At 52.7% G+C, this 25,100-nt stretch overlaps 7 protein-coding genes across 8 annotated transcripts; 4 read left to right on the top strand and 3 right to left on the bottom strand.

The window, feature by feature from the left end:
- Window positions 1-2,204: 2,204 nt before the first annotated feature.
- NCU10936 (hypothetical protein) lies at window positions 2,205-3,462 on the top strand (the record flags this gene model as incomplete). The annotated part of the gene is made up of 3 exons (XM_001728069.2): window positions 2,205-2,309; window positions 2,374-2,521; window positions 3,071-3,462. The coding sequence occupies 3 exons, from the start codon at window positions 2,205-2,207 to the stop codon at window positions 3,460-3,462; spliced, it is 645 nt and encodes a 214-aa protein (XP_001728121.2).
- Window positions 3,463-4,709: 1,247 nt separating this feature from the next.
- On the top strand, window positions 4,710-5,632 carry NCU10766 (hypothetical protein; the record flags this gene model as incomplete). The annotated part of the gene is made up of 3 exons (XM_001728070.2): window positions 4,710-4,801; window positions 4,869-5,311; window positions 5,580-5,632. 3 exons carry the CDS (start codon window positions 4,710-4,712, stop codon window positions 5,630-5,632), a joined length of 588 nt encoding a protein of 195 aa, XP_001728122.2.
- A 116-nt stretch (window positions 5,633-5,748) lies between these two features.
- On the bottom strand, window positions 5,749-7,785 carry NCU07610 (taurine dioxygenase). Its single transcript, XM_957751.3, has 3 exons — window positions 6,935-7,785; window positions 6,117-6,839; window positions 5,749-6,035 (listed from the first exon to the last, which is right to left on the bottom strand). The coding sequence occupies exons 1-3, from the start codon at window positions 7,176-7,178 to the stop codon at window positions 5,872-5,874; spliced, it is 1,131 nt and encodes a 376-aa protein (XP_962844.2). The 5' UTR covers window positions 7,179-7,785; the 3' UTR covers window positions 5,749-5,871.
- Window positions 7,786-9,047: 1,262 nt separating this feature from the next.
- On the top strand, window positions 9,048-11,142 carry NCU07609 (MFS transporter; the record flags this gene model as incomplete). Its single annotated transcript, XM_957750.2, has 6 exons — window positions 9,048-9,301; window positions 9,374-9,564; window positions 9,635-10,026; window positions 10,107-10,333; window positions 10,420-10,865; window positions 10,928-11,142. 6 exons carry the CDS (start codon window positions 9,048-9,050, stop codon window positions 11,140-11,142), a joined length of 1,725 nt encoding a protein of 574 aa, XP_962843.2.
- A 295-nt stretch (window positions 11,143-11,437) lies between these two features.
- ppm-3 (pentose phosphate metabolism-3) lies at window positions 11,438-13,314 on the top strand (the record flags this gene model as incomplete). Of its 2 annotated transcripts, none has more annotated exons than XM_011395944.1 (3): window positions 11,438-11,722; window positions 11,882-11,921; window positions 12,001-13,314. In XM_011395944.1, the coding sequence occupies 3 exons, from the start codon at window positions 11,533-11,535 to the stop codon at window positions 12,869-12,871; spliced, it is 1,101 nt and encodes a 366-aa protein (XP_011394246.1). In that variant the 3' UTR covers window positions 12,872-13,314. The 2 variants fall into 2 exon arrangements, with proteins under 2 accessions (XP_011394246.1, XP_011394247.1); XM_011395945.1 differs by having other exon boundaries at window positions 11,538-11,722; window positions 12,001-12,982.
- Window positions 13,315-13,614: 300 nt separating this feature from the next.
- NCU07607 (sugar transporter) lies at window positions 13,615-16,566 on the bottom strand. The gene is made up of 3 exons (XM_957748.3): window positions 15,998-16,566; window positions 15,578-15,790; window positions 13,615-14,986 (listed from the first exon to the last, which is right to left on the bottom strand). The coding sequence occupies exons 1-3, from the start codon at window positions 16,274-16,276 to the stop codon at window positions 13,805-13,807; spliced, it is 1,674 nt and encodes a 557-aa protein (XP_962841.3). The 5' UTR covers window positions 16,277-16,566; the 3' UTR covers window positions 13,615-13,804.
- A 2,983-nt stretch (window positions 16,567-19,549) lies between these two features.
- On the bottom strand, window positions 19,550-24,220 carry NCU10258 (transcription factor). Its single transcript, XM_011396030.1, has 2 exons — window positions 23,263-24,220; window positions 19,550-21,941 (listed from the first exon to the last, which is right to left on the bottom strand). Exons 1-2 carry the CDS (start codon window positions 23,568-23,570, stop codon window positions 20,105-20,107), a joined length of 2,145 nt encoding a protein of 714 aa, XP_011394332.1. The 5' UTR covers window positions 23,571-24,220; the 3' UTR covers window positions 19,550-20,104.
- Window positions 24,221-25,100: the final 880 nt, after the last annotated feature.

The raw sequence follows: 25,100 nt of genomic DNA, 5'->3' as shown, positions 1-25,100 counted from the left end.
AGCTTGAAGCTTGTTATGGTTACACCTTTTGAATCGAAGATATCAAATGTGGGTCAGGGGCCTTAACGAAGGGATGGGGGATCTAACCTAGATTTACAACAGCTTGGTTACGCAGGTTACCCAGGACAGAGCTCCAATTTGGCATGGTACATGGTACATACAGTACTATGATAGGCTTGCTCGCTTAACTCGCCTATGGTAGGTAATCGGGCATCCCATTTTGGACGTTTGGTTGGTGCTGGTGTTTTTGTGGGGGGGATGATGAGGATGGGAGGAGGACAGAACTCGGTAAAATGAAGAGAAGTCTTGATGGTGATTGGCTCCCTCGGCTCTCCTCCAAGTAATGTGATGTAGTATCTTGACTGCTTGTTGAGATTGGTAGGGGATTATTGGGGCAACGTTGCTGATGGGCAAACTGCTGCTGGGCGTACTGCAAGCTGCACAATGGCACGTGAAGAGAATCACTGGTGTAAGTTGGACTTGACTTTGCACTGGCCATGCATGGACATTGAACACTTTGGGCTGGTTTACGAAGGTGGGTCACGACGTTGGGGAGCCGCGAGGAACCGAACAGGCATGAAAAGAGTAAGCTGTAGCGTTGGAGATACGAGTATGATTGAATGGGGGGGGGGGGGGGGAGGTGGTGGGCAACTCGATGCTGGGGTGGAACTCGAAAGTAGAAACTGGGGGAGTTACAGGGGGGGTTTGGGAGTGTTCATGAGATAATTCCAGATCGCAAGAGTATCAGTATCAAGGGACATCATGATTTTTTCTTGAGATTTGGGTGCGAGTGGTAAATTTGTCTTCAAGATTACCTAGGTTGGCATCAACACCAAGCATGCATGTTGAGAATAGGTCCTGCCACGGGGTGTAAGCGCTCTAGGGCTTGTGATAAGAATTGGCAAATGGTTAACGTGAATAAGATGCACATGAGTACCTAATCGTTGTAGAAAGAAGTAGGACGGTCAAGGTACCTCTAGGTAGACTGATCGAAAGGACGGGTCACTGTCGGCATTATTACAGTAAAGCTGATGTAGGTCATACATGTAGACTCATAGACTCGTAAAACACCTAGTAAGTGTGAGAGTTGACCAACACAGACGTGAGTGATGCTTCACGGCGTCTACCTACTCATGAATTCATTCCACTTGTCATACCTCTACCGATGAACGATACCTCTAGTGCAGCTGCGAATCGCTGAAGTTTACAGTTTACAGTTTCAAGGTTGCTTGCTGTCAACTTACCGTCCGTTCCATAACCTGCTCTAACTTCAGTTAAATCTGGGTACCTCTAGGTACGGTGGTCTCACAGTCTCTGGTTCAATCTCGTGCAGAAATCTTTTCCGAGTGTTTCCGACAACCGTGTAAGAATCTTGGAGTGGTTTCTGACAATGGTCACTCTGTGACTGCACACGTTCATGGAGTTTCTCAGAATGTCAACCAGGACATATCGGTACCTAGGTAGGTAGGTATCTCCTCATAAAGTACAAAAAGTTTAGGAGGGCTAGGTAGGCAGGAACTGGCTTGATTCCGGATCGTGATTGCTACTGGTCTTGCAAGTGGACTCATCAGGGGCAATTTCATCTTTCGGACTCGTAGGTAGTCGTTTGTCTACCTCTTTGTCGACCCGGAGAAATCACCAGGATAGGCAGGTGTAGGCTCCGTACGTTAGGCTTGGACTTGGGTTTGGACTTGGGCTTTGGCTGTATGGAGAATGGGAAATGAATTGTGAGGTTTACCTACCTATTGAAGTGTTGTTTGTTGTGTGAAATACATTGGGTTAGGCGTGCATGGAGGGGAGATACTACTCTGGAGTGAAGACAAGAAGGGAAAGCCAAAGTGATATGATGAGTTATAGGAAGGTCGGTAAGTAGAGGTAGAACTGAAAGTCTTGTGGAAATTTTAACGCTTAAATACCAGATGCTGGTGATGGTGATGATGTGCATTAGTGTGGTTGTACTGGAATAGAAAAGTGTTTTCGCAAAAACATCGCGTGTTAATGTTTCGCTGACCAACACTCTATCACAGAACTGGTCTTTAGGCCAATATTGGACAAAGCTTCCCGCCGTGTACAGCCAGTGTTCTTCAAAACCCCAAGTTGTTTACCTCTACGCTGATCACCAGGGCCCATATACCTACCTATTGACCAACGCAGTCGAAAGTAAAGGCTCGAAAACATGTCGTTAACAGGCCGTAGACTCTCGCATGACCGAGATCTCTTCAGCAATCAAGGAGGATCATGCGACCTGGCAGTCTGGGATGAACATTCGGGTTCGCCACTTGAAAGCCCGGTTGGGAGAATCCGTCGCGGTTACAGAGCTGCAGGAGCAGGTCGCCGAGCTCTCCCTTATCACCGCCGACGTCGCCAATACAGTCGAGCAGCAGCATCAATACTCCCAAGCGCATTGAGACACCGGACCTCACGACGGATGACGAGGACCCGGCTCCCGCACCTCACCCGCTCATTAGAGAAAACATTTCCTTCGCTCCTCTGCCGCTCTCGTCGGCGAACTGGTCTCTTGGTAAACGCCAGAGGACGTCACCAGCCCCCCAAGAAATCGCAAAGCCAGCAAGGCCAACCCGGGTAGCTCTGCTTCAAAGGCGACCAAAAGTGCGTGTATCTTGAGAGTTTCAAGCCCTCAAACCCGATACTCCCACGACACAAACACCCAACGATACCTCTACCATCGTCACTTCGGATGTCGAGCCGGACGAAAACACAGCTGCTACGAGGACTTCCGTAACCGCTATAACAACTAAAAGCCAGATTACCTATCTGTAATGAGTTTCTGATAGGTGATGAGGTGGTAACCCTCCATTTTCGCTTCTTCGACTTTGCTTGGTATCCCCCAGCCGCCTCAGAGTGTCGACGACTATGATACGGTGCGCACAGCTCGTATCGGTCACGCGTACTCCTCCCTCATTTGATATCATTCTATGCACAAAGATGGCTTCGAGAACAGCGAAGCAGGCCAGGCGATTCTCAAATATTTGCTTATACATAGGCCGATGTTTGTAGATTACGTTTTTGATGGGATTACTGACGACACTATCCTTACGGTACCTTACAGTAGAGGAGCTGGATAAGGCATCCGGGGGCGCCACCAAACTGTTCGACATAGACGCTGTCATCAAGCATGAATGGCAGGAGGAGGAGCGACGTCGTTTCATGACGGACCTGGCCAGCGCACCCATCGGTTCTTCCAAGGACGAGCAGCGTAAGAGAGTCAAGAGTGGCTACGCAAATTACCTTAAGATTGCGGACGAGATCGGCTGGGGTGGCGTCAAGATCAAATCCGAGAAAGAATTAGGAGAGATCCTTGGCCCAGACCGTCGACGAACTTCAACAGGCTTATCAGAACGTGATCACTCCATGCAACCCACGGCTAACCAGCAAGCGACCCGCGGAGAGTGCCCCCCTCGACTCGCCTGCAGCTACATGAACGAAGGGCGTAGCATTTAGGTACTTTTTGGTCAATCAAGAGGTACAGGGAGAAAGCAGGTTCGTCTTGACGGGAATACCCACCTCCAGGCAGATCCATGAAGTCATCAAGGTTAGGCGGATTATCGGCTTGAATAATGTCGGAAAGTCCATTGGAGAACTTTGACCCCGTAGCTTCCACTGTTTCCCATAGTGACAGCTTGGTTGGGATGTATTGTCCGATCTCAGACTTCTTCCCCGCAAAGGCGACTTTGAACGCGTCGTATGCGTTTGCTGAGCCTGCCTCGAATGTTCAAGTCGGCCTAGAGCATACCTCCAAGCTTTGTGAGCTGTTCTTCACCAGCGAACAAAAACCGGTAATACGGATGGCCCCTCTTGGTGGTATATCCCATCCGACAAAAACATGTCGCTTGACAATGAATGACGGGGTTGAAGCCACTTGGTCGGCTGCCCTTTCTGCAATACCTACCAGCCACTGTTGCCATCAACACCGTGATACACACGTGGACTTCACAATGGCAATTCAAAGCAAGATCTCCCTCTGGAGCCTAGAGGTATGTCCCAGCCGAAGTCGGAATTTAAATCTACAGGCTGACATGGGGCCTCGACCCTGAACCGTACATCGTTTCACTCACTGCGCCTCATGACCCAGGGTCCTGAAAACACGACCTTCTCAAAGATCAGCCACGTACACCCGCAGAGATGGCTAGGTAGTTATTCGGCGAGTAGACAACCCGAGTCTATGTACGGTATGGTGATTGAGGTCATTGTGTTCGGTGGATTTGCGATTGGTACAGAAGGGTTTCTGCGTGACGCGTTGAGAAGGTCAAGAAGCTGGGGAAATCATATCGGCGGTTATCGACTGAACGGCCCTTGTTTCAACCTGTTTCTAGTCACGATCGGACAAAGATCACTGATTTTGAGTTAGAGTGCCGCCGCCAAATCTAACAGGTAAACGAATGATCAAGATCGGAAGGGCTGCTTCAACGGAGCGCTGGTCCAGTCCACTTGACCTGCCTGGTGAAGTCGTCTTCAATTCATTCCACCGCATTGTCGCAGCCAGGATCCGAACATTTGAACGGCTTGCTTGTAGGTATGCATAGCATCCGGCTTGAAAGTGGAACGCTCAGCGTCGTGGTCGTACTTTGTCTTGAAACACCGAATGGGGAGCCTGACCTCGACCAAACCCGGGCTCTCCCGTCGAATGCTTCTTTGCCGCCCGTTCTCCATTACTGTCCGTTGCCATCTGCGCCATCTCCAACGCAACCATGCCGAGTAACTTCTCTACCTCGAGCCTGGTCGTGTTGACGATGCGGACCTCGAGGTCCCTGAGGAAGAAGATGCTGAGCGAGTCATCGAGGTGAGACCTACCGACATTGAAGGCGGCAATATTATCAATCGTCGCATCGCAAGCAAGCGGCTCCAAGCCGAGTTGGGGGTCCTGGCCCGTCGTCACGGACTGGAGGCGCCGCCCAGGAACTCTTCAACGAAGTCGAGCAAGAGCTTGCCGCCTTCTACGCCGAAGTCGACCACGCTAAGGCGACTTACCGAAACAACAAAGCCTTCTACTCTGAACTGCCGGTCATCAAGAAGATGAAGCTCGCGGGAGCCAAGTGTCTGCGCCTATTTTACCTCGATGGCGACGACGGAGGATGGGAGGAGTTCCTGCCTACCCGCGCACAGATCCTAGCCTGCCGAATGGCAAATGCCTCCAATGCTTTGCCCGAACAATTCACTGGGGCTCTGATTCACCTCAACACCAGTCTCGAAAATCCATCTCGCCTCCCTCCCGCCCCAAGAAGGGAAAGGAACTGGCAAAGAAACGCTCGATCTGTGGAAGGTGGAAGGGACTTGCTAGACGAGTCCGGGTGTAAGCCGCACCGACTTGAAGGCAAGGGCCCGTTCTTCGCCCTCGGGAGGGCAAGAACAAATACGCGGTCTAGAACCATTTCGAGATTGATCCATAGAAGGAGGATGTAAGTTGGCTAATATTCTGGCGGAGAAGGGGTCTGCTAAGACTGCTATAGTTCCTACAATCTCGTCGTCGACGAGGTCCCAAGAGGTCGGGGTCATCTTGATGGCTCAGCTGTTCCCGACCGTATGTCGACTAGGTTTTTGATTGCTTTGGTGACATGTAGTTGAAAAGGACAAGGCTTTTGACGAGGCAAAAGCAGTTGGTTTTGTTAGGTAGGTGCACAATCCAGCCCAGCCGAGGCTGGACGGACAAATATCTGTACCTTGGGTACCTTGATATTTCGGTTTGTCAGTCTCGTCGGGCGACTATTGAAAGAACCAAAGAGTGATTGAGTGAAGCATGTTGGGGTTGAACGGCAAGATCTGTTGTCGAGAATCTGATTCCCATTCGACGTAATCAAACACAAAGTACAAGAATGTTCTCTGGAAATTTCCAGATTCTTTGCGCGGTCAAACTCAAGCCAGCTCACCCGTCGCCGCCAACGCCTCCCGTCTGCCAGTACTCTGCGGATCAAGATACGGCCTCTCTCCCAATCCAACCGTACGATTACCGAACCGCTCGCCGTACCCATCATAGTCGAAAGTAGCAGTATGGAAGACACTCCTATTATCCCAGATGGCTGTTTCACACCGTTAGTTTCCTTTTTCATTTTTTCCTTCCCACAACTTGGTACCGCTTGGATCTGATCGGAAAGACTCACCAATATCATTCTCCCCCGTCCACCTAAACCGCACCTGCAAATCGTGATTCTTCTGCAATAGCTCCAAAAACCACTCCAACAACCTATCACTCTCCTCCTTCGTCACCCCATTCACCTGCTTCACATGGCCCCCCACGGGGAACACGCTCTTCCACCCCGTGACGGGATTCGTCCTAACGACAGGATGCACCGCCTTCAGCTCACTCCCCACATTCTCCGGGGCGCCTCTCGGCTTCTCATAAATCTTGAACCCGATCCTCTCCGCCGTCCGGTTAAACCCCGGCTGCTGGAACGTAACCGTCAACCCCTCCAAAAACTTCTGGTACGGCTCCGAGATGCGATCGTAAATCTCGTACCCCGAGGCCCAGAGGGTGTCGCCGCCGGTTTTCGGAAGCTGCACCAGGCGCAGACTGGTATAGTCGGCGGGAACGGGCTCAAAGGCAATGTCCGAGTGCCATTGGGCCGTGTACTGCTTTTTGGGAGACAGTTGGTCGTCGTCTTCGGAAGTGTGGTTGTAGAATTTCCGATGTTGGATGGAGCTGATGGTGGAGATTTCCGGGTCGTTGCCGCCGAGTTCACGTTCCGAGTTGAGTATAGGGTGAATGTGGAGGCCGGAGGTGGGCGGGCGGCCGGTGAGGGCGCCGAGGCGGAGGATGAGTTGTTTTTGGAGGTCGTTGGTTAGGGAGTGCTGGGCGCGGAAGAAGACAACGCCGCGGCGGGAGACTGCACGGGGAATGGGTGTTAGTGGGCAGACAAATGACAAAGAGAAGGGAATGAAGGTGGGGGAAAGTGATACAGGGGAAATGGGAGAAACAAACTGGTAATGGCAAGATCACGAAGGAGCTCATCAGAGTTGGGAGCATTGAGCCACTCGACCAGGTCGGCCTTGGGGAACTCGCGGCCGATGATGGGAGTCACGTCAAAGTGCTCATACTGGTCAAGAACGCCGGAAAGCTTGAGGGGCTCGACGTGTTGGGCGTGCTGGGTAGGAGCAGACTGCTGGGTAGTTTGGTTCTTGACGTTGATGGTGGTTTGGACGGCCTCGACAGCGGAAGGAGCCATGGTGGTGTTTTGGTTGCAAGTGTTGGTGTATCAGAGGGAAGTGGTGGTTGGATGTAACTGGCCTGAGTGAAGAAGAAACAAGAACTCAAATCGATGGCCTATCAGGCAACCTCTTATATAGATGATCATCAGGTTCAGGCATATTTTCGGAGCTCGGTAGACAACATGGTATGCTGTGCATGCATTGTTCGTTATCCGCGCGTTTTGAAGACAGTATTATCTCTGTTATTCGTAGAGAGGATATTGTCTAACAGCTTTGTGACGCCAATCACATCGATCAAATGCATGACGAGATATGGCGGGTTGGTGTCGACATGCCTTCGGCGCTTCAAATGTCCGTGGACAGCACCTTTTGTGATTCCGTGATCGGTATCCGCTAGCCATATCGGTACCGTGTGTGCGGGGAAATGTCGAATGAGGGTGTAGTGAATTACAACATCAGAGCGGCAATGTCGTGAATCTTGGTGACTATTCAAAGCGGTTATGGTGTGGCCACCAAGATGTGTCCATCCTGCACCGGTGTTGAGGAGAAAGCTTGGTTGGGTCGGTCGTTTTGGCATCCTCATGTCGACCAGACGGCGGGGATACGGGTATGACTGCCAAAGACATCCTTATCTCGGATAACGATTAGCACCTCTATACCTTGATGCTGATATCTATCCTTGAGTTGGTATTGGTGGGTGTCGACATCCCGTACCAAATGGGTTGCTGTCGCGATATTCGAATTGACCAATGACTGCGTCGCCTTTGTCATTCGCGTCAAAGTCAGGGTCAAGCACGTCAACACCAGCACGCCATCACCACCTGGCAAATCGCCAATAACTAGCAGTCTCCCCCACGCGAAGATGAAGGAACCCCGCGATATCGACCTTCAATTGCCGCCGTTATCATCGATTGCTTTGAGGGTTGTTAGACAAATCGTGCTTTCTTTCCAAAGATGCGATGGCGTTTGTGTGTCAAAGATGGTGTTGAGACACTCGCTGTGAAGTGAATGATTGTTTGCTTGGCATTGAAACAAACTGATTCTGGACCCTCATTGACGTCTCCAGCTCACCTCCCCACTACTCTTGGTGATGTTGAATTCTGTGGTAAAGGCGATACATTACGGAGTTCAAGCGTGTAAACCAAGCGTGTGGTTGAAACCTTCCACTCACTTCGTCCGTGAATCTCAAACCTACCACCCCACGAACCCTTGGGCTGGAGCAGTGGGATAGTATTCAATGCTTGGTTCAGAGTTCAAACTTATTTCCCATTCAGTAGATGTTATTGCAGAGCTGTAGACCCTTATCGCTTCCCATGCCAAGTTGCCAACCTCATTCCAGCCAAGGATCACGTCTACACGGTCTATCAACCCGTGGCGCTGGGCCAGACCTCCACACTATTTGTTGCGTCGTTGCTCAAATGCCTCTAAAGCTTCTATAGATGCTTGACACCATGGCGCCGAAAGCTTGGGACGGTGTTGCAATGTGGCGAACGATGCATCAAAGCTCATCTTGGACGTGTGGAAGTACCGTGTATGAGTCCCTTCGAGCACTTCAGTGGACGGTTGGGCGTGCCCGTGGCAACCGCCCATGAGAATTGTACCTAGGTACGCATTGCGGAAGCTGGCTACGACGTCGTGCTTGGTGCTGCATTGTATGCATCCCTCTCTCCATGATGGTGTGCAGCTTTCTCGCCATGTCGAAATCGCTGCCCTGATGCTGCTCAGATGTCGGAGCTCATATAGACTTCCATGTTCCCGCGAAGCTTAGGTCCCCAAAGTGTCACCACCGTGAGACTTGTGTCCGAATCTCACCCCTTCCTTCTCCTTGACACAAGGACCAAGTCCGCTGTTCATTAGACACTTGACCGGACCATTGAACAACAACCATGGCGACAGTCCTCACACAAGGCGGCTCCCCTCCCTCAGCAGACGGGACCAACTCTCCAACCGAGTCCAAAGGCTCCAACATCAACGTCTCCTCCGAAACCCTCTCTTCCATTCCTCCTTTAGGTATAGCACTTGCCGAGCGCCGTTTCTGGTTCCAAAGAGCCAGTTCCTATGATCCCACTGCCATCGCCACGCAGGTTTCCGTGTTTGACGACCCCGATACAGCGGAGAAGTACCAACCGCGGCCGGACTGGTGAGTTTACCCCTCTGTTTTTGTCTTGCTTCTGCTGGATGATCGATTGCTGACGACGACTCGGATGTAAAGGGAAAACATCCACCGGTTCGACCCCCTCGAGCGCTGGACATGGGGCGAGGAGCACCGGCTCATCCGTAAGATTGACTGGCGCATCATGGTATGGGCGTGCATCATGTTCATGGCGCTGGAGCTGGACCGGGCGAATATCGGGCAGGCCTTGACGGATAATTTCTTGGGGGATTTGCATATGACGACGAATGGTGTGTTTGTCTTTTTCTTGGACCCCTGACCCATCACCCACACGCAGACAGCTGTTGACCCATGGTGCAGACTACAACCTTGGCAACTCCATCTTCAAACTAGCCTTCCTCTGCGCTGAACTTCCCTCGCAACTCGTCTCCAAGTGGATGGGTCCCGACCGGTGGATTCCCTCGCAAATGGTTCTGTGGTCCATCGTCGCCACCGCTCAGTTCTGGCTTCAGGGGCGGACCTCGTTCCTCGCCTGCCGTGCTCTGCTGGGCATCCTTCAGGGTGGCTTCATTCCAGATGTAATCTTGTACCTCAGCTACTTTTACAAGCATCATGAGCTGAGTCTGAGACTGGGGTTTTTCTGGACGGCCATGAGCATTGCGGATATTGCGAGCGCGCTGTTGGCGTATGGGTTGTTGCATATGAGGGGCGTACAGGGACATGCGGGGTGGAGATGGCTGTTTTTGATTGAGGTGAGTTATTGCCTGCTTGGTGGATGGGGTGTGAGTACGTCTGGGTGGTGATTGGTGACCACTGACTGATGTGTTGACAGGGCCTCATGACACTTGTCATTGGCATTTTCGCCTTTGTCCTCATGCCCGCCGGTCCCTGTCACACCGCCAGCTGGTTCCGGGGCAAAAACGGGTGGTTTACCGAGAAGGAAGAGAAGATCATTGTCAACCGGGTCATCCGCGAAGACCCGAGCAAGAGCGACATGCATAACCGTGAACCCATCACGCCGAGACTTCTCTGGCAGAGTCTCAAGGACTTTGATCTCTGGTATGTCCCTTCCCTCCCTTCCTGTATCTCTAGAGTAGTCATCCACTCTTCCACTTGGAATGGATGATGCTGACAAGAGACAAAAGGCCCATCTACATCTTGGGCCTCGTCTTCCAGATGCCCATGGCGCCCATAGGCCAATACCTAACCCTCACTCTCAGGGGGCTGCACTTTGACACCTTCCAAGCCAACCTGCTCACCATCCCGTACACCGTCATACACATGATTACCATGCTCGGCATCACCTATCTCGGGGAGATCTTCAACGAACTGACGCTGATCGCGGCATCGGGGCAGATCTGGGCTTTGCCTTTCCTCATCTACCTCAACAGCGTCGACACCGCGGGCGTGAATCGGTGGGTGATTTATGCGGTGACGACGTTGTTGCTTGGGTATCCGAATGCCCATCCCATTCAGGTCGGGTGGAACAGCAGGAACTCGAATACGGTGCGGTCGAGGACGGTGTCGGCGGCTTGTTATAACATGTTTGTGCAGGCGGGGGGGATTGTGAGTTCGAACATTTATCGCAAGGGTGAGTTCCATGTTTTGTTTCTCAGATTCCTTCGGTGAGAACAAGATGCTAATGTGAAACAGATGATGCCCCGTTGTACAGGCGTGCCAACAAGCAGCTGCTGGCTATCTGCTGCATGAACATTGCCCTGTATGTCCTCGTCAAGGCGTATTACCTGTTCCGCAACAAGCAGAAGGCGCGCGAGTGGGAGGCCATGACGACGGAGGCGAGGCTCGAGTATTTGGCGACCACGACCGACAAGGGGAACAAGAGGTTGGATTTCCGGTTCCAGCACTGATGGCGGTTTCGAGGATTGACGGGTGATGTTGTTGTCGATGAAGATGAATCGTGAATACCAGTGAAATGAAACAAAATAAAATAAAATGAAATAAACCGAAATGGAGAAAGGAAGAAAGTCGCTGTGAATTGAAATTGTTAGTGCATTGCCCTGCCGCTTATCGATAAGCACCACAAACCCCTCCGGTTCGGCGTCACAACCCCCGCCTCATCCGCCTGTCCGGTTCGAGTGACATCACCCGGCCAATCAGGGACCTCTGTAAATTTCAACGACTTTGTCTTGAAAACCCGCCGAACTTGCTGAAATATTTTCGCCGATCAGGGTTAGGGTGTGTGCGTGTATTTGGCTCTCCGTGTTCCGGCAGTTTTGGATTTCAAGATCAACAACACCATGTCCATGAACCCTCATCGAGTCACGTCCTGTATACCTCGTCGTTCCTGGTCTGCTGCTGCTGCTGCTGCTCGTTGTGTTCACCAACCAGGGCCCGCCTTCCACTCAGCCGCCGCCGCCGCCGCCAACTTCAAATTCAACCCTTCAACATCAGCGCCTCCTCTTCGGACTACCATTGTCCTCCAAGCCGGTAAGTTGACCATCACATCAAACTCACTGAGTCATACTCCCTCTTTGCCCCATCACGAGTCATCCCCACCTTTCTTCTCAAGTCTCACACAACCCATTCACAATCTCACATCTGACATCAATCAACCACACCATATCACTGACAAAGATAAACAAACAGCCCTCCCTAACACTTTTACCACCCAGCCACACAGGAACCTGTTAGTATCTTCCTCTCCCCCCTTCACTCTCCTTCCTCACCTTCCTCACTCTCACTAACACCCCTCCCCCCCCCCCCAGCCACATAACCACCGCCAAAATGTCCACCGCCCCCGATGCATCCGCCGCCCAGCAGCTCATCGAAAAGTCCAAATTCCTCGCCGCCAACCGCGCCGTAACCGAGCACCTCTCCCCCACCTACCGACACATCGGCATCGGCTCCGGCTCCACCGTCATCCACGTCGTCGACGTCATCTCCAAGCTCGGCACCACCATCACCGGACCCATGACCTTTTACCCCACGGGCGACCAATCCCGCGACCTCATCCAAGCCGCCGGTTTTCGCCTGGGTTACCTCTCCGACCTATCCCCCGGCCACGCGCTCGACGTGTGCTTCGACGGCGCCGACGAAGTCGACCCCGCTCTCAACCTCATCAAGGGCGGCGGCGCCTGTCTCCTCCAGGAAAAACTCGTCGCCACCGCTGCGCGCAAGTTCGTCTGCGTCGCGGACTCGCGCAAGATTAGCAACCACCTAGGCACGCAGTGGAAAAAGGGAATCCCCATTGAGGTGTTCCCCATGGCGGTGCCGCAGGTGTTGGGCGAGTTGGAGCGACTGGGGCGTCTAAGCGCGCAGGTGAGGTCGGGCCTACCGGGCAAGGCGGGCGCGTGCGTCACGGATAATGGATTGAGGATCGTGGATGCGGTGTTTAAGCCGCTGTTGACGGAACTGCCAGAGGGCAAGCAGGAAGGGGAGGAGGGCGTGTGGACGGTGGATGGGCTGGCGAGACGGTTGATTGAGATTCCGGGCGTGGCGGAGCATGGGTTGTTTTATGGAAAGAGCGGGTTGGAGGTGGAGAGCGGGGGTGCGCAGAAGCCGGTGGCGGCGTACTTTGGGATGGAGGATGGGTCGGTCATGGTGCAGACGCTGGAGAATGGCTTGGTTAAGGCGTGAGATTGCGATTGCTTTGAGGAGAAAAGAAAAGGTGGACGGGACTGCTTCAAATAAAGGTCACGCGGAATGCTGCATTACATGTTTGTTGTGGTGGGTTCATAGGCCGTCTTTCAGTGGTTGTTGTTTATGCCATGAACGATTTTCATCGGCCGAGATGGCCATGAAACCGATAATAACCCGACTTATCATTGCGGGTTGTATGCGTGACATGCGAACCAGCTCACCACTATTGCCTCGAGTCGATGGAGTCACGGAGATCCAAGTGGTCTCATGGCCTGACAAGTGAAATACTGTGACCGGCAGCTACTTATTACCATCTTAGCTCATGTAGAGGTAGGTAGGTAGGTAGGTTTTGACTGTAAGTGTATGATATGTACTCCGTATATCCTCCTTACAAAGAGCAGAAAAAGGAGGAGGGGAATCTCATTTCTGGAGCACTCCGTCAGTCCAATCCTTTGTACGGTTTAATGCAAGTATGTAAACACTGCCACCTAGCAAAACACCCGTTGCAGACGAATACCTCGAGTCTGGTTGGCTAAGTGGCATAAATAATGAATGCTTTTACCTTTTTTTCTTGCTACACACTACGAAGAGAAACTCTACCACAATGTTCTGCTCCAGGGGTCCGTTCCCCGAACAAACTGAAACCTTGAAGGGGTGACTATTATCCAACGAACGACGCCAATAACAGAATCACGCAACAAGTCAGTCACATCATTGGCAAAAACAGTAGGCGGTTTGTTGTCCAATATTCATATCAATTGTTGACGTCAATCAATCATAAATTCATAAGGTATATCCAAACTGTCATAATCCACATCGTCAAAGCGCTCGCTTCCTTCATCAGACGTGCCATCATTCCCATACCCAAGAACCTTTTTTTTCCTCCCCCAGCACCTCAGCTCAATAAGGAAAAACCCAAAGATAAGCATCCTATGCCACCTCCACCTCCTTTCCCTGCGCCTTCCCACCAACCCCTTCCCCGCCCTCACTTCCACTTCCACTCCCCTCCGCATCCCCTCCGTGTCCATGTCCATGCATGTGACTCGCAATAACAGCCCCCCTCACCACTTCCTCGCCTGCTACCTCCCTTACATCCTCGTCCTCGCTCACATCAAAGCTGCGTCCCAGGTACTCGGGCCCCACGAACGTCAGGAGAATCGTGTAGACATACACACACCCCATAAAGATACAGATAACTTTTCCGTACTCGTACCCCACTTTTCCGCCGCCATTTTCGAGAGGGAACCGTTCGCCAATGGTACTTTCAATGGTCGAACTAGCGCTCGACACCAGGTTTCCGAGCTGGTACGAAGTACCCACCACAAACGTGCGGAACGCTCCCGGGGACAGCTCCATCAAATGAATTGGGATAACACCCCAAGCTCCCTGGACAGCGAATTGCTCAAAGAAGGCGGCGGCGATGAGCCTCTTGGACGAAATGAAGGTGTACGGGTACAGCAAGGCGCCGCCGATGATGCACATGACAATGATGGAGATGCGGCGGCCAAAGATCTGCGAGGCAAATCCGACAATGATGCCGCCCGACATGGCGCCGAGGTTGGCGACGACCTGGGTTACTGTCACGGCGTTGGCGCTGAACGAGTATTGCGAGCGGAGCATGGTGGGGTACAAGTCCTGGGAGCCGTGGGACATGAAGTTGAATCCGGCCATGAGCAGCACCAGGTAGATCAGAATGAGCCAGTGCTTCTTGATGGCGACCTTGCCCTCCCGCAGGAAAGTCGCGCTGACGCCTCCCTTGTCGTGACCATTAGCGCGCGCGGTGCGTCGCACAGAAGCATGTTGTTCGTAAATCTCTGTCTCGGGAAGCAGCAGTCGCAATGCGATAATCAAGACGGGCGGGCAAGCACCGAACCAGAAGAGCGGACGCCAGCCGTGCGAGGTGGTGTTGACCAGCCCGCGGGCAAATGCGGTTGCCAAAAGATAGCCGAAGGCGTAACCTTGTTGCAGGAGGCCGGACATCAAGCCGCGGGCGGCAGGGGGTAGGTCTTCGAGGGCGGTGGCGGCAGCGTTGCCGTAGAGACCGCCCATGGCGATGCCGAAGAGGGCGCGGCAAGCGAGGAATTGGGAGTAGGTTTGCGAGAAGGCGGTGCCCTGGTGGTAGTGATCATGTTAGTGGATGTGCGTCAAGCCATTGCTGGCATGGTGATGATGGTGATGGCGGCATCCATGACGGTGAAATGAGAGAGAGACAAAGCCAAGACCCCATCCCATTTCTACCCCAAACACACCGAAAAGGACAGACAACCAAACAAGCTTTTCTCCAAGGGGAAAAGGATGCTTCTTCGCTTAGATGCAAGAGAAAGCCACGAAGCCAAGCGATGTCCATGGGGGGGTTTCTGGGCGCAGTCTTGGCTGCGTCGTTCCCCAGTTCCCTAACCAGACACGCCAAACACAGGCATTGCATTGATTGCCAAGTGAAGCCAAGTCATGACATTCGGTTGCTCCCGAGACGGAATTGCGGGGGATCATCCAGGAACAACAGCAACATGTCATGGCGCCATGACATCACTTCCGCTTTTTCCGTTTGTTCGGACCCTTCGCAAATCAGACCCCTCATCGTCATCGTCATCATGACAATCCGGTTCCACCAAAGGGGGGCCAATGTGTTTAAGGAAGATACCTAAGGGAAAGAAAAAAAAAAAAAAAAAAAAAAAAAAAAAAAAAAAAAAAAGGAAAACTTACCAGCTCCAAAACAATGAAAAGCAAATTGTTAACCACAAATGGCCACTTCCTTCCGTACCGATCGGCCGCAATGCCAAACGAGATGGCGCCAATGGAGCGCAGCATGAGCACCAGCGTGATGCCCCAGGTAATGTCCGTGTTGGTCTTGCCAAAGTCCTTGGCGAGCTCCTCGACGGTGAGGGAGACGGTGAAGAAGTCAAAGGCGTCCCATGTCTGAATTGAGCAAGGTTGGGTGTTAGTGGTAATTTGATATAGTAAGTGTGGATGGATGAGGCTTGTAAGTTGATAACATGGACATGGAAATGGAAGTGTTGACAATGCATGGGGACTGAAAGTGATGTGGGTGGGGTATGTAGAAAGATGGTGATGATGATGGTGATGGACGAAGCGGTGATGAAAATGAGAACAACAAAAACTAACCCAAGCAAAGAAAGCAACCCCAAAGAAAGCCCATTGTCGCCCCGTGATCATCCTCAACAGCCTGATCGGGTTGGGCGCCGGTCGCATCGCCGGCTTGAGTGTCGTGAATCGCGTCTTGACGTACTGTCCAATTGACATGCCATGGTGCGGTGGTTGTTCGTGGCCATTTTCGTCAATGATGGTATTCATCCCGTTGTTTTCGGTGTATTGGTGGGAGTGGTCCATTCCACCCAAGCCGTGTCCGGGTGAGCCCGCCTTTTCGGGGTCGGGGGACGCCATTATGGAATCTGGAATCGGTATCGGTGTTTGTAGGCTGGTGTCGTAACGGAGGCTAAGTATCGGTGTGTAAGTAGACGCCTTGTCGCGGCGGTCACGGTAATCAGGTGTCTAAAACATATGGAGAGTAGGTCGCTGTGGGTGGGTTGTCGGTGTGATAGGTAGTCGCAAGGTGAGGATCGGTGAATACAAGATGAACGAGTCCCCACGTCTCGGTCAATGTATAGGTAGGAACTGGAGTTCGTCAGGCGTTCAGACGAAAAAAAAAAGAGACAAGACAGAGGGAAAGAAGAAGGAGGATGGGATGAACCGATGGATGAGGGGGGACGACTACATCCATATACCTACCTACCCGAGATATCTACATACACTAACTACATCACACTACCACCTGCCAGGAACTGAACTCGACAGATGCAATACTCCCCCGTTATCTTGTTAGAAATCTCTTCTACTACTTCAATCCATCCTCGCTGTTTGGCCTATCTCGGCCACTGACCGTTGTCATTCCCGTCTGTCTTGCCTTTTCTTCCTCAGTTCCATCGTAATCTCAGAGCCCAGAAAAGGCAAGCGATCGACACGCTTTCCTTCCTTCCTTTCTTTCCTTCTCCTCACTGACTCCCACTAGCTTCAATTTGGTAGAGTCATGTAGTGTAACCTGCAGCACCACTTGAGTCAAGTGCAATCTGACTTGCCCTTTCCATGGAAACCCTGTCAGCTGGGAAAAGCTTAGCGTAGACGACTTCCCTCTCTCACTCACCCACTGCAGGCGGCGGTGGTGGTGGTGGTGGTGGTGGTGGTGTCCCACATTCCCCACATACCCTCCATGTAACGTTTGTTAGTGACTCCTGTCCACTTACACATACAAAGCCGAGCACCGGCATCGGCATTAGTGCCGATGACAAGCGGCTAGCCAAAAAAGACATTCTGACCACTCACGGCCAGTCGATCATGCCGAGCGAATGGTTCAGCACGGGAGTTCGAGATTCCTTTTTCCCGTTGAGGGGACCTGCAGAGGCCAGAGAGGGGAGGGGAGGGGAGGGGGGGGCGCCGGTGCCGGTGCCGGTCAGCCGCCGTGTCATCGGCTTTGCTTTTTCTTTTTTTTGCCTTTTGTTATTTGTTAGCGCGGCTGGTGAGATCTCTCGTTCCATGATTCCATCCATCTTACACACGACACCCCGTCCACGCACGAATCTGCACGCCTGCCCTCTTTGGGATAGTAGGCGATGGAAAACAACCAAGGAGGGCTGCCCTGCCCTGCCCTGTCCTGCCCTGCCCTGGATAAATTATCACCCAAAGGCGTCTTCTTTGAAGCCGAATTACAAATCTTGTTGTTGTTGGTGGTGGTGTAACTGTGAGCACCGCTACAGCAAAGCGCCTGCAAATGGCAGTCTGATGTCACCGTCACGTTCAACTTCTCCAAAATGGAAAGTCTTCAGCTGCATGTTCCAACTTCCAGTTCTCAAAATGTCACACTCACGACAGTAACACTCGATACAGCAGTCAACATCGTCTCGCGCGACAAGTTTTCTTTGACAAAAAAAAGAACATCGGCTTGTGTCGGTCAAAACGTCAAGCTACGAGACTTGGCCTCAACAAAAAAAAAAAAAAAAAAAAAAAAAACATAATCCCAATTGGTGCATTTCTCTTTGTATATATAAACAGTCAACAGGTAACAAGGTACGTACAAGTAAAGTGTGTGCGAGTCAAACACTAAATTGTGGAAATTCCCCCACACGCCGACGCCGGGCTGGATCTGATCTCCGAAAGTGTAGTGTAAAAAAAATCAAAAAAAATCCAGGTTCTCCGCCCGCCACCACCACCACCACCACCTCGGTCTCGGCCCGGCGTCGCTTATACCTTACCTTATCTACACCTCCACTGCCGGGGATAAAAGAGACGGGAGTTAGCGTGATACTTCCACCCTACAGAAAACTAGAATCCTTTGCCGGTATAGCCGTCACGCCTTTTGTAGCAGCCTGTCTTTTTGTCACTATGTAGTCGCACTAACGGCGGAGTTCACAGCATTTAACCTTTTTTTTTTTTTTTTTCCCTCCCCGGCAGAGGCTTACGTAGGTACCTACGTACGTACTTACGTATCCAGCGCGGGGCCCGCACCAGCCTTCGTGATTTCCGCAGCTTCTTGCCACACACAAAACGAAACAAAACGAAACAAACATCTGGGGTTGGACCCCACTATTTACACTAAACTAGACTGCCCGTGCACTAGGTAGTGTATACCGCTACAAGTACCGAAAGCCGAGATCCCGGCGGGGTCTTGACTCTTAGGTTGTCGGCCTTGAGGTTACAACCTTCCATGCCTCGGATGTCATCTTACTGACGGGCGGATGCTTATCTTGTTCCTTGTGTGGGTGTTGACGATTCATTCATGAATCATGAATCATGAACACCAAAAACTGGAGGTTCCTCACAAAAAAAAGGAAAAATTGATGAGTGCCAAGGAACGGACTTACTCATCTCATATCTCATCACCTCAGGTTTTGCACGCCATTCGGTACCAGGAGTGAATGAACAACCATATGTAGATAGGTAGGTAGGATCCAAGGTTAAGTCCATGTTGAGTGAGCGCCATGGGGGGATATGAGGTTAGTAAGCCACCACCACACCGTCACCGTCACCGTCACCACCACCACCACCATCATCATTATTATCGTCATCATTATGTTACAGCGCAGGCAGACAGGCAGAAGAGAATCAGTTACATACCTCTAGGTAACTCGTTCGCTCATAACAGTAGCTCTACACTACACACCCAAGAAGGAAGCAATGAGGGACCTAAACGCAACGAACCAGCCATCTCTCAATTCTCATACGTACTATAAACTAAGGTTTCTTTTGCCACCCCAGCAGCCGAGTTGTGGTAACGTACACTACATTACACTAGGGTAATAAATCTGGTCACAAAATGTGAGTGGACCCGGCAATTCGGATGCCGGTGTGCGTGCGTGTACACGTGTAGCATCGTGCCCATTGTCCATCTGTCTTTGTCTTATCTGCACGTGGAGTTTTGCAGTCATGGAGAAAGGTACCCGGCGCCAAAACCCGCTGATCGTTCGTTCGTTCGTTCTCGCAGCAGTGTCAATCCATTATATCCGGTAGTTGTCCGAGAGAGCATGGCTTCCATGCATGCAAGGTATCGATCGGCTCAATATATCCGGTCACGGCGAGCGTTGTCCATACATTTCTGACTGTGGACAACGTTTTCCAAACACAACGGCATCGGATCAATCGTCCATGCAACAATAGCAGAGAGAGGGGAACCTCACAACCAAGCAGCGTGAACAGTCTTCTTTATCCTTTCATCAATATGGCAATCGCTAATAAACGAAACAAGTGGACATACAAGTCCTATCTTCGCAAAAATAATAACTAAGCAGAATCAGATACAAACTTCGAACGACAAGCGAACAAAACAAACCCAAAGGCCGAAAGAGCATTCACCCATGATGATCAACAGCGACGACAAAAGCGTCATCAAAACTCCTGTAACACCGACCAACCAACCAACCATACCAAACCAAACCAAGCCAATACCACCCGAATTTACGGGGTCATGTCACTGACTGACCGAAACCACACGACGCAATTGTTCCGTCCGTTGCAGACAATGCCGCCAATCCGTCCTACAACAGTTCTGATCCTGAAGAACAGGTAGAAGAAGAAAGACAAAAGAAACAGAGGCAGAGAAGCCAAGTACCCAGAGAATGCCATCGACATCCACCACTTATATCATCCTCATAATGACACAGGCAAGTCCATCACCTCATCGTATCATACAAATCCCGCAAAGATCAACCTCGAGTGACAGCTTCAAACACCACCACCCATAAATGCAGCCAAATCATCCAACTCCAACAACTGCCTCTCGAATGCCTGGCATAGTTCATTAGCCGTCATGTCCACAGCATCCGCGCCTCCAGGAGGGACACTCGCTCCCTGGGCGTTGGCCACTCCCTGGTTCGACACCGACGATTGCGCGCTAGGCGAGTCCACCTTCATCTGCTGATGCTGCAGTACCGGTGTCGCGTGCGGCGGCGGGCTAGTCGTTGCAACCCTGGTATCCACCGCGCCGACCGATCCACCGTTAATGGTGGTGATGCCGGGACGTCTAACGAGCGGGGTTTCGCCAACTTCGCTACCACCTGCTCCCTCGATGGTCGGAGTGGGAAGCCCGGGTGAAGCAGCATTGGGTGGCTGCGACCCAGGAGCGGTGCTATTGGGCGGGACGGTATCGAACTCCATGGCTTCAGGGTTGGTGTTGTCGGGAGGCGTGGCCATGTCATCTTTAATGTGAGGGGAAGTAGCGTGCATCGTGGCGCGGCTGTCTTCGCGCGCTTCACGGTCACGGCCCAGTACCTTCATATCGCGCAAGACCTTGGACATAACTGTAAGATGACGAGCCCAGGGCGTAACCAGGGGCCACGACTCGGATCCATCCTGGCAGAGGCGCAAGCTGTCTCGAACGATGCTGCTAGCGGATTCGGTCACGGTAGACGGAGCGAGGCCCTTTAGGGTAAGGTATGCTACGGTTGAGCCGGCGGTAAAGGCTGAAAAGAGCATGAAAATCGGGAAGCACACCATTATGTCCTTGTCGGCTCCGTGCTCAAGGGCGAGAAGAGAGTGGATGATGCTATGGGAAGCGGCAAAGATGCGGTCAACGGTTTGCATGTGCGTGTGTGAAGCCATGCGCCAGGCATCGATGGTAAAGTTCTCGTCTGTTACCACCTGTAGGATGCGGCGTCGGTTGACAAAGATGGTGCCGCAGTTGAGGAGACAGTGAATCATGGCGTAAGTATAGCCACTGCCCATGGTAATGTGAAGGTTGATCTGCCCGGGCTTATCAGCAAAGTGGGGAGGAAGCGACTGGCGGAGGGTATCGATGTCGGCCTCCAGTCCAAGGCACCGTTGGTCGTCGAACGTTTCGAGAGTGGTGGTGGTCATCATCTCGACAACGTTCCGCCAAGCTTGAGTAGCCAGAACAATGTGACCAAACTCGCCAACCTCCGAGAGAGCAGCACCGGGCTCCGCGTGGGACGGCGCGGCGCCGCTGATGGTTCTGACAACAACAGGGCTGCCAAAGTTAAAGTTCATATCCGCGCACGGCAAAGCAACATCGACAACATCGTGGGTCGAAAGAGCGGGGCGACGGCCGGGGCTGCTGGTAAGGAAGCAGTCGAGAATGTAGATGAGCCACAGAGTACGGCGAAAGCTTTCGTCCTGCAAAAACTGATCGGGGTCGGAGTTTCGCTGCTGGGCGGAGACAATCCTGTACATCTGGATCATACGAGCAGCTTGGCCGAGATAAATGTAGGCACGAACAGCCTCTCTGCAACCCCATTCGTGGATGACGAGAAGGCAGAGGGCCTGGATATCGGCGAGGCTAGGGGAGGCCAAGGACTGCATCACCAGTTGACCGGCCTTCTGGGCAAAGTGCTCAGCAGCGCCTGCGCCGCCGAGTTGTCCTCCATATCGTCGAATCATGGCCGGGGAATGGCGAGCGGCTGTGGTGAGGAGGGCATTAACCAAGGTCCATTCCATCGACGCATTCTTGAGCTGCTGTAGGCAGGAGGGCTTGTGGAAGGCGACACATGCTGGGAGGGTCTTGTTGATGACGCGCTCGCATTCTTGGAGGAGTTCGGGGGTGAGTCTGGAAAAGGTACGCTTGTTAGTCATGATCCGGTTCAATGTAATGTAAACTCGACACCGGGAAATATAGTAGTAGTGTGGAAGATGGTATAGATGAGTGGCGGATGGAGATGCTTGTCAGACGTGTAGTTTTGCTGTCAATGAATGAAGGTGTGGTGGTGGCCAGACCCTGGAAAAGGTGTTGCAGCAGAACAGATTTAAGGAAACTCAATGGGCAGTTTGTGGCCTGCAGGGCAAAGGACAGGCGGTAGGTGTTGCAAACACCCAAGGGAAGGAACAACCCGCGATGTTTCCCGTTGGTGTTGACTGTGTTGACGATGGATGCTTATCTTATCGCATCGGGGCCTCGGGGCGGGCAAATGTGGAGCAAGGCAATGATGCCGGTGCCGGAAAGTGGAAGGGCCGGCAACCCGAAAGCAGCCCCTCTGCGCGCACTGACGCGGCGGCACTGGGCGAAAATGTGTAATGGTGACCAAGCCTCCTCACCAAAAACCCTCCGTTGGCTCCGTTTGCAGGATGGGTGTCGAAAGAGGGGGGTGCACGGGGCTGCCGGGAAATGAGGGGGGGTAGGGAAAAGGGTAGGAAAAGGGCAGGAGATCGGAATGGCGGCCGAGAGGTGCGCACGGAGCAAGGCGAGCAATGGGAAGGAATGGGGTACAAAGACGGTTCGAGAATGGGAAGCCGGGCGTCGGAGGGAAAAAAAAATGGGGGGTCGGGGGACGGTGCATCCTTGTTGCTCCGAAGAGGCAGCGCTAGAAAATGCACTCTGCCTCCGGTGTGGACGGGCGGGCAGGCGGGCAGGAGCGTCCACCAAGGCAACCACCCCGCCGTGGAGCAGCAGCAGCAGCACCCAGCAGCAGCACCCAGCAGCATGTGCCCACCTCGGCGGTGGCCGTGCGCCCAGTGAGTGATGACTGCCTGCTGCGAGTGGGCAGTTGGCGAGAAGGAGGCGGGCGGATAGCGGAATGCGCGCATCGCTGATTCCGGCGCTTGCGTCCACTGACGGGAACTTGTCGGGGCCACCAAAGGGGGAGCCGAGCCGGAGGGGAGAGGCAAGTAGGTGTCCAGCACCTCCCTTGACTGGCAAACAGTGGGAACAGAAAAAAAGAAAAAAAAAGAGGATGATGAATTGGGGGAACCAAGCCAAGTGGAAAAGCCCGCAAAGGGTAGTTGGATAAGACAATAGACAAAACCACTTGGATTGCCATCATGACTTTGATAGTGTAGCTAAGTAGTGTAGTACGTAGTAAATAGAATAGTCGAAGGAGAAAAGGACAACAACGACGACAACAATACAAGAAAAGGACTAGGAAAGCACGTACTTTTCGTTGGTAGTAGAGACGTGACGCGACGCACCGACGGACGGGGGTCCTCCGCGGTCGCCAGCAGACGTGGGCACGATGCGTTCATTGGGGAGACTTTCCCGTGGTCGTTGTTGGCGATTGCTCGGTGCGACTCCTCCGTGGGCGTGAGCCATGCTCTCCGAGGGAAGATAGCATTCGTGCATCCCCTTGGCGCAGTTCTTGCAGGGTGCTCGGCCGTTCTCGTACACACACTTGGTCTTGCCCTTGCGACACCGAACACAGGCTCCTCCAGCGCGGAGGGCCGTGGACCTCACGACCGACGACATTTCCCTTCGGTGACCAGACGGGGCTGTATGTAGTAAAGAGGGTGTTTGCTCGGGATAGATCGGATGGTGCGTGTTGCTGTTATTGATGCTTGTTTGGCTGGCGGGAAATCGACTTGAATCACGATGCGCAGAATGACGACAATAATAATTGTATGTCTATGTATGGTGTTGAAAATGCGACGACGATGACAATGACGCTGTTGTTGTTGGTGTCGCTGATGGTGCTTGGTGGGAGAAAAAAAAAGGAGAAGTTGAAGAAGATGAAAGTGAAGGCGCGAAGGACGGGGTGCCGAATAATGGCCGACTCAACCGGAGCTGGAAGCGAAAAAGGCCGGAGGTCGCGCCGAGGACTAGTCGTGCTGGAAATCCAGCGACGAATGGGTTTTGCGGGTCGAGAAAAAGACGGGAGCAGAGCAGTCGGAGAGAGACGTTTGTGAACTGATTGACGATGATGGATGGATCACGGCGCCGGGCTGGTTGACGCGGTGGACAAAAGTGTTCCGCGGAGAGAGAGAGTAAGAGAGAGAGAGATCGGGAGGCGAGAAACACGGGACAGGAAAAGGGAGGGAAGGGGACGGAGAAAGAAGACGGGAGAATGGCAGAGAGAGGGATGGTGCCTCTTTGTGGGCGGGCGCGCGGCAGGAAGCACGGGGGGGTGGAGGGGGGTGAAAAGGGAGCAGTCGAGCCTTTTCGGCGGCAGCTCTGTCTCCAAGCGGGCACCGTCTGGCGACCCGTCTGCCGCCTGCGAGCCACAATGGGAACGGACGGATCGGCTGCTGGTGCCGGGGCTCGTCAATTAAAGCGGGGCCTTGACCCCTTCGCTTTCGGAAGTCACCCGCCAGCCGGTTTGGGGGGGAAAGTGACTTTTGTTTGTGGGCCAGCCAAGCTGAGGTCCCGACCGGCGTCACCGTGACCTTGGTATGCGTTCGAGGTCTGCTCCAGTCGCCTCATTGTCACATCGCTGCTGGACTGCTGGGACCAAAAGCCGCTTTGGTGCTGGGCGGGCTTCTTGCCTGTTGCGCAGCGGCCGGAGACAATTGGGGTCCGGGCCGGGAGGCACCTAGCATTTGATCTCGCACTAGGTAGGCCCCTCTTTAGGTAGAGGTAGCTTACTTAGTACTGCCCTGATTACCAAAGAGACTCATTGTTACATAGGTATCATGAACATACGTACCTAGGTAAATAGTCAAATGTTATCTATGAAGCACATCCAGGCATAATAAGGTGTGAAAAGAAACCAACTAAAGGATGCACAAGCCGCGCGGACATTCAACACGGTGGGCAGGTCGGGTTCCGGGAGACACGGGGTTCATTATGGTGGTTGCAGCCACTAACGAGTGCAGCTACTTGGGGCTGAATCCCGCCGCGTGAATGGAGCTGAATACTACCTCTACGCTGAACAAATAAATAAATGGTGGTGATTGCTCAGTAGCAGACGGGCATGGTGAGGTCGGATGGACAGGTTCCCCCAGTCTGACTGACCTGATGCACCCGGCCCCGCGACCGAGACATCATCATCCTTCCAATTCC

This window comes from Neurospora crassa, linkage group IV (genome assembly GCF_000182925.2).
Source record: "Neurospora crassa OR74A linkage group IV, whole genome shotgun sequence".
Classification (NCBI taxonomy): Eukaryota; Fungi; Ascomycota; class Sordariomycetes; order Sordariales; family Sordariaceae; genus Neurospora; species Neurospora crassa.
Note: the sequence above shows the minus strand (reverse complement) of the source record. Positions and strands in the feature narration are given on the sequence as shown.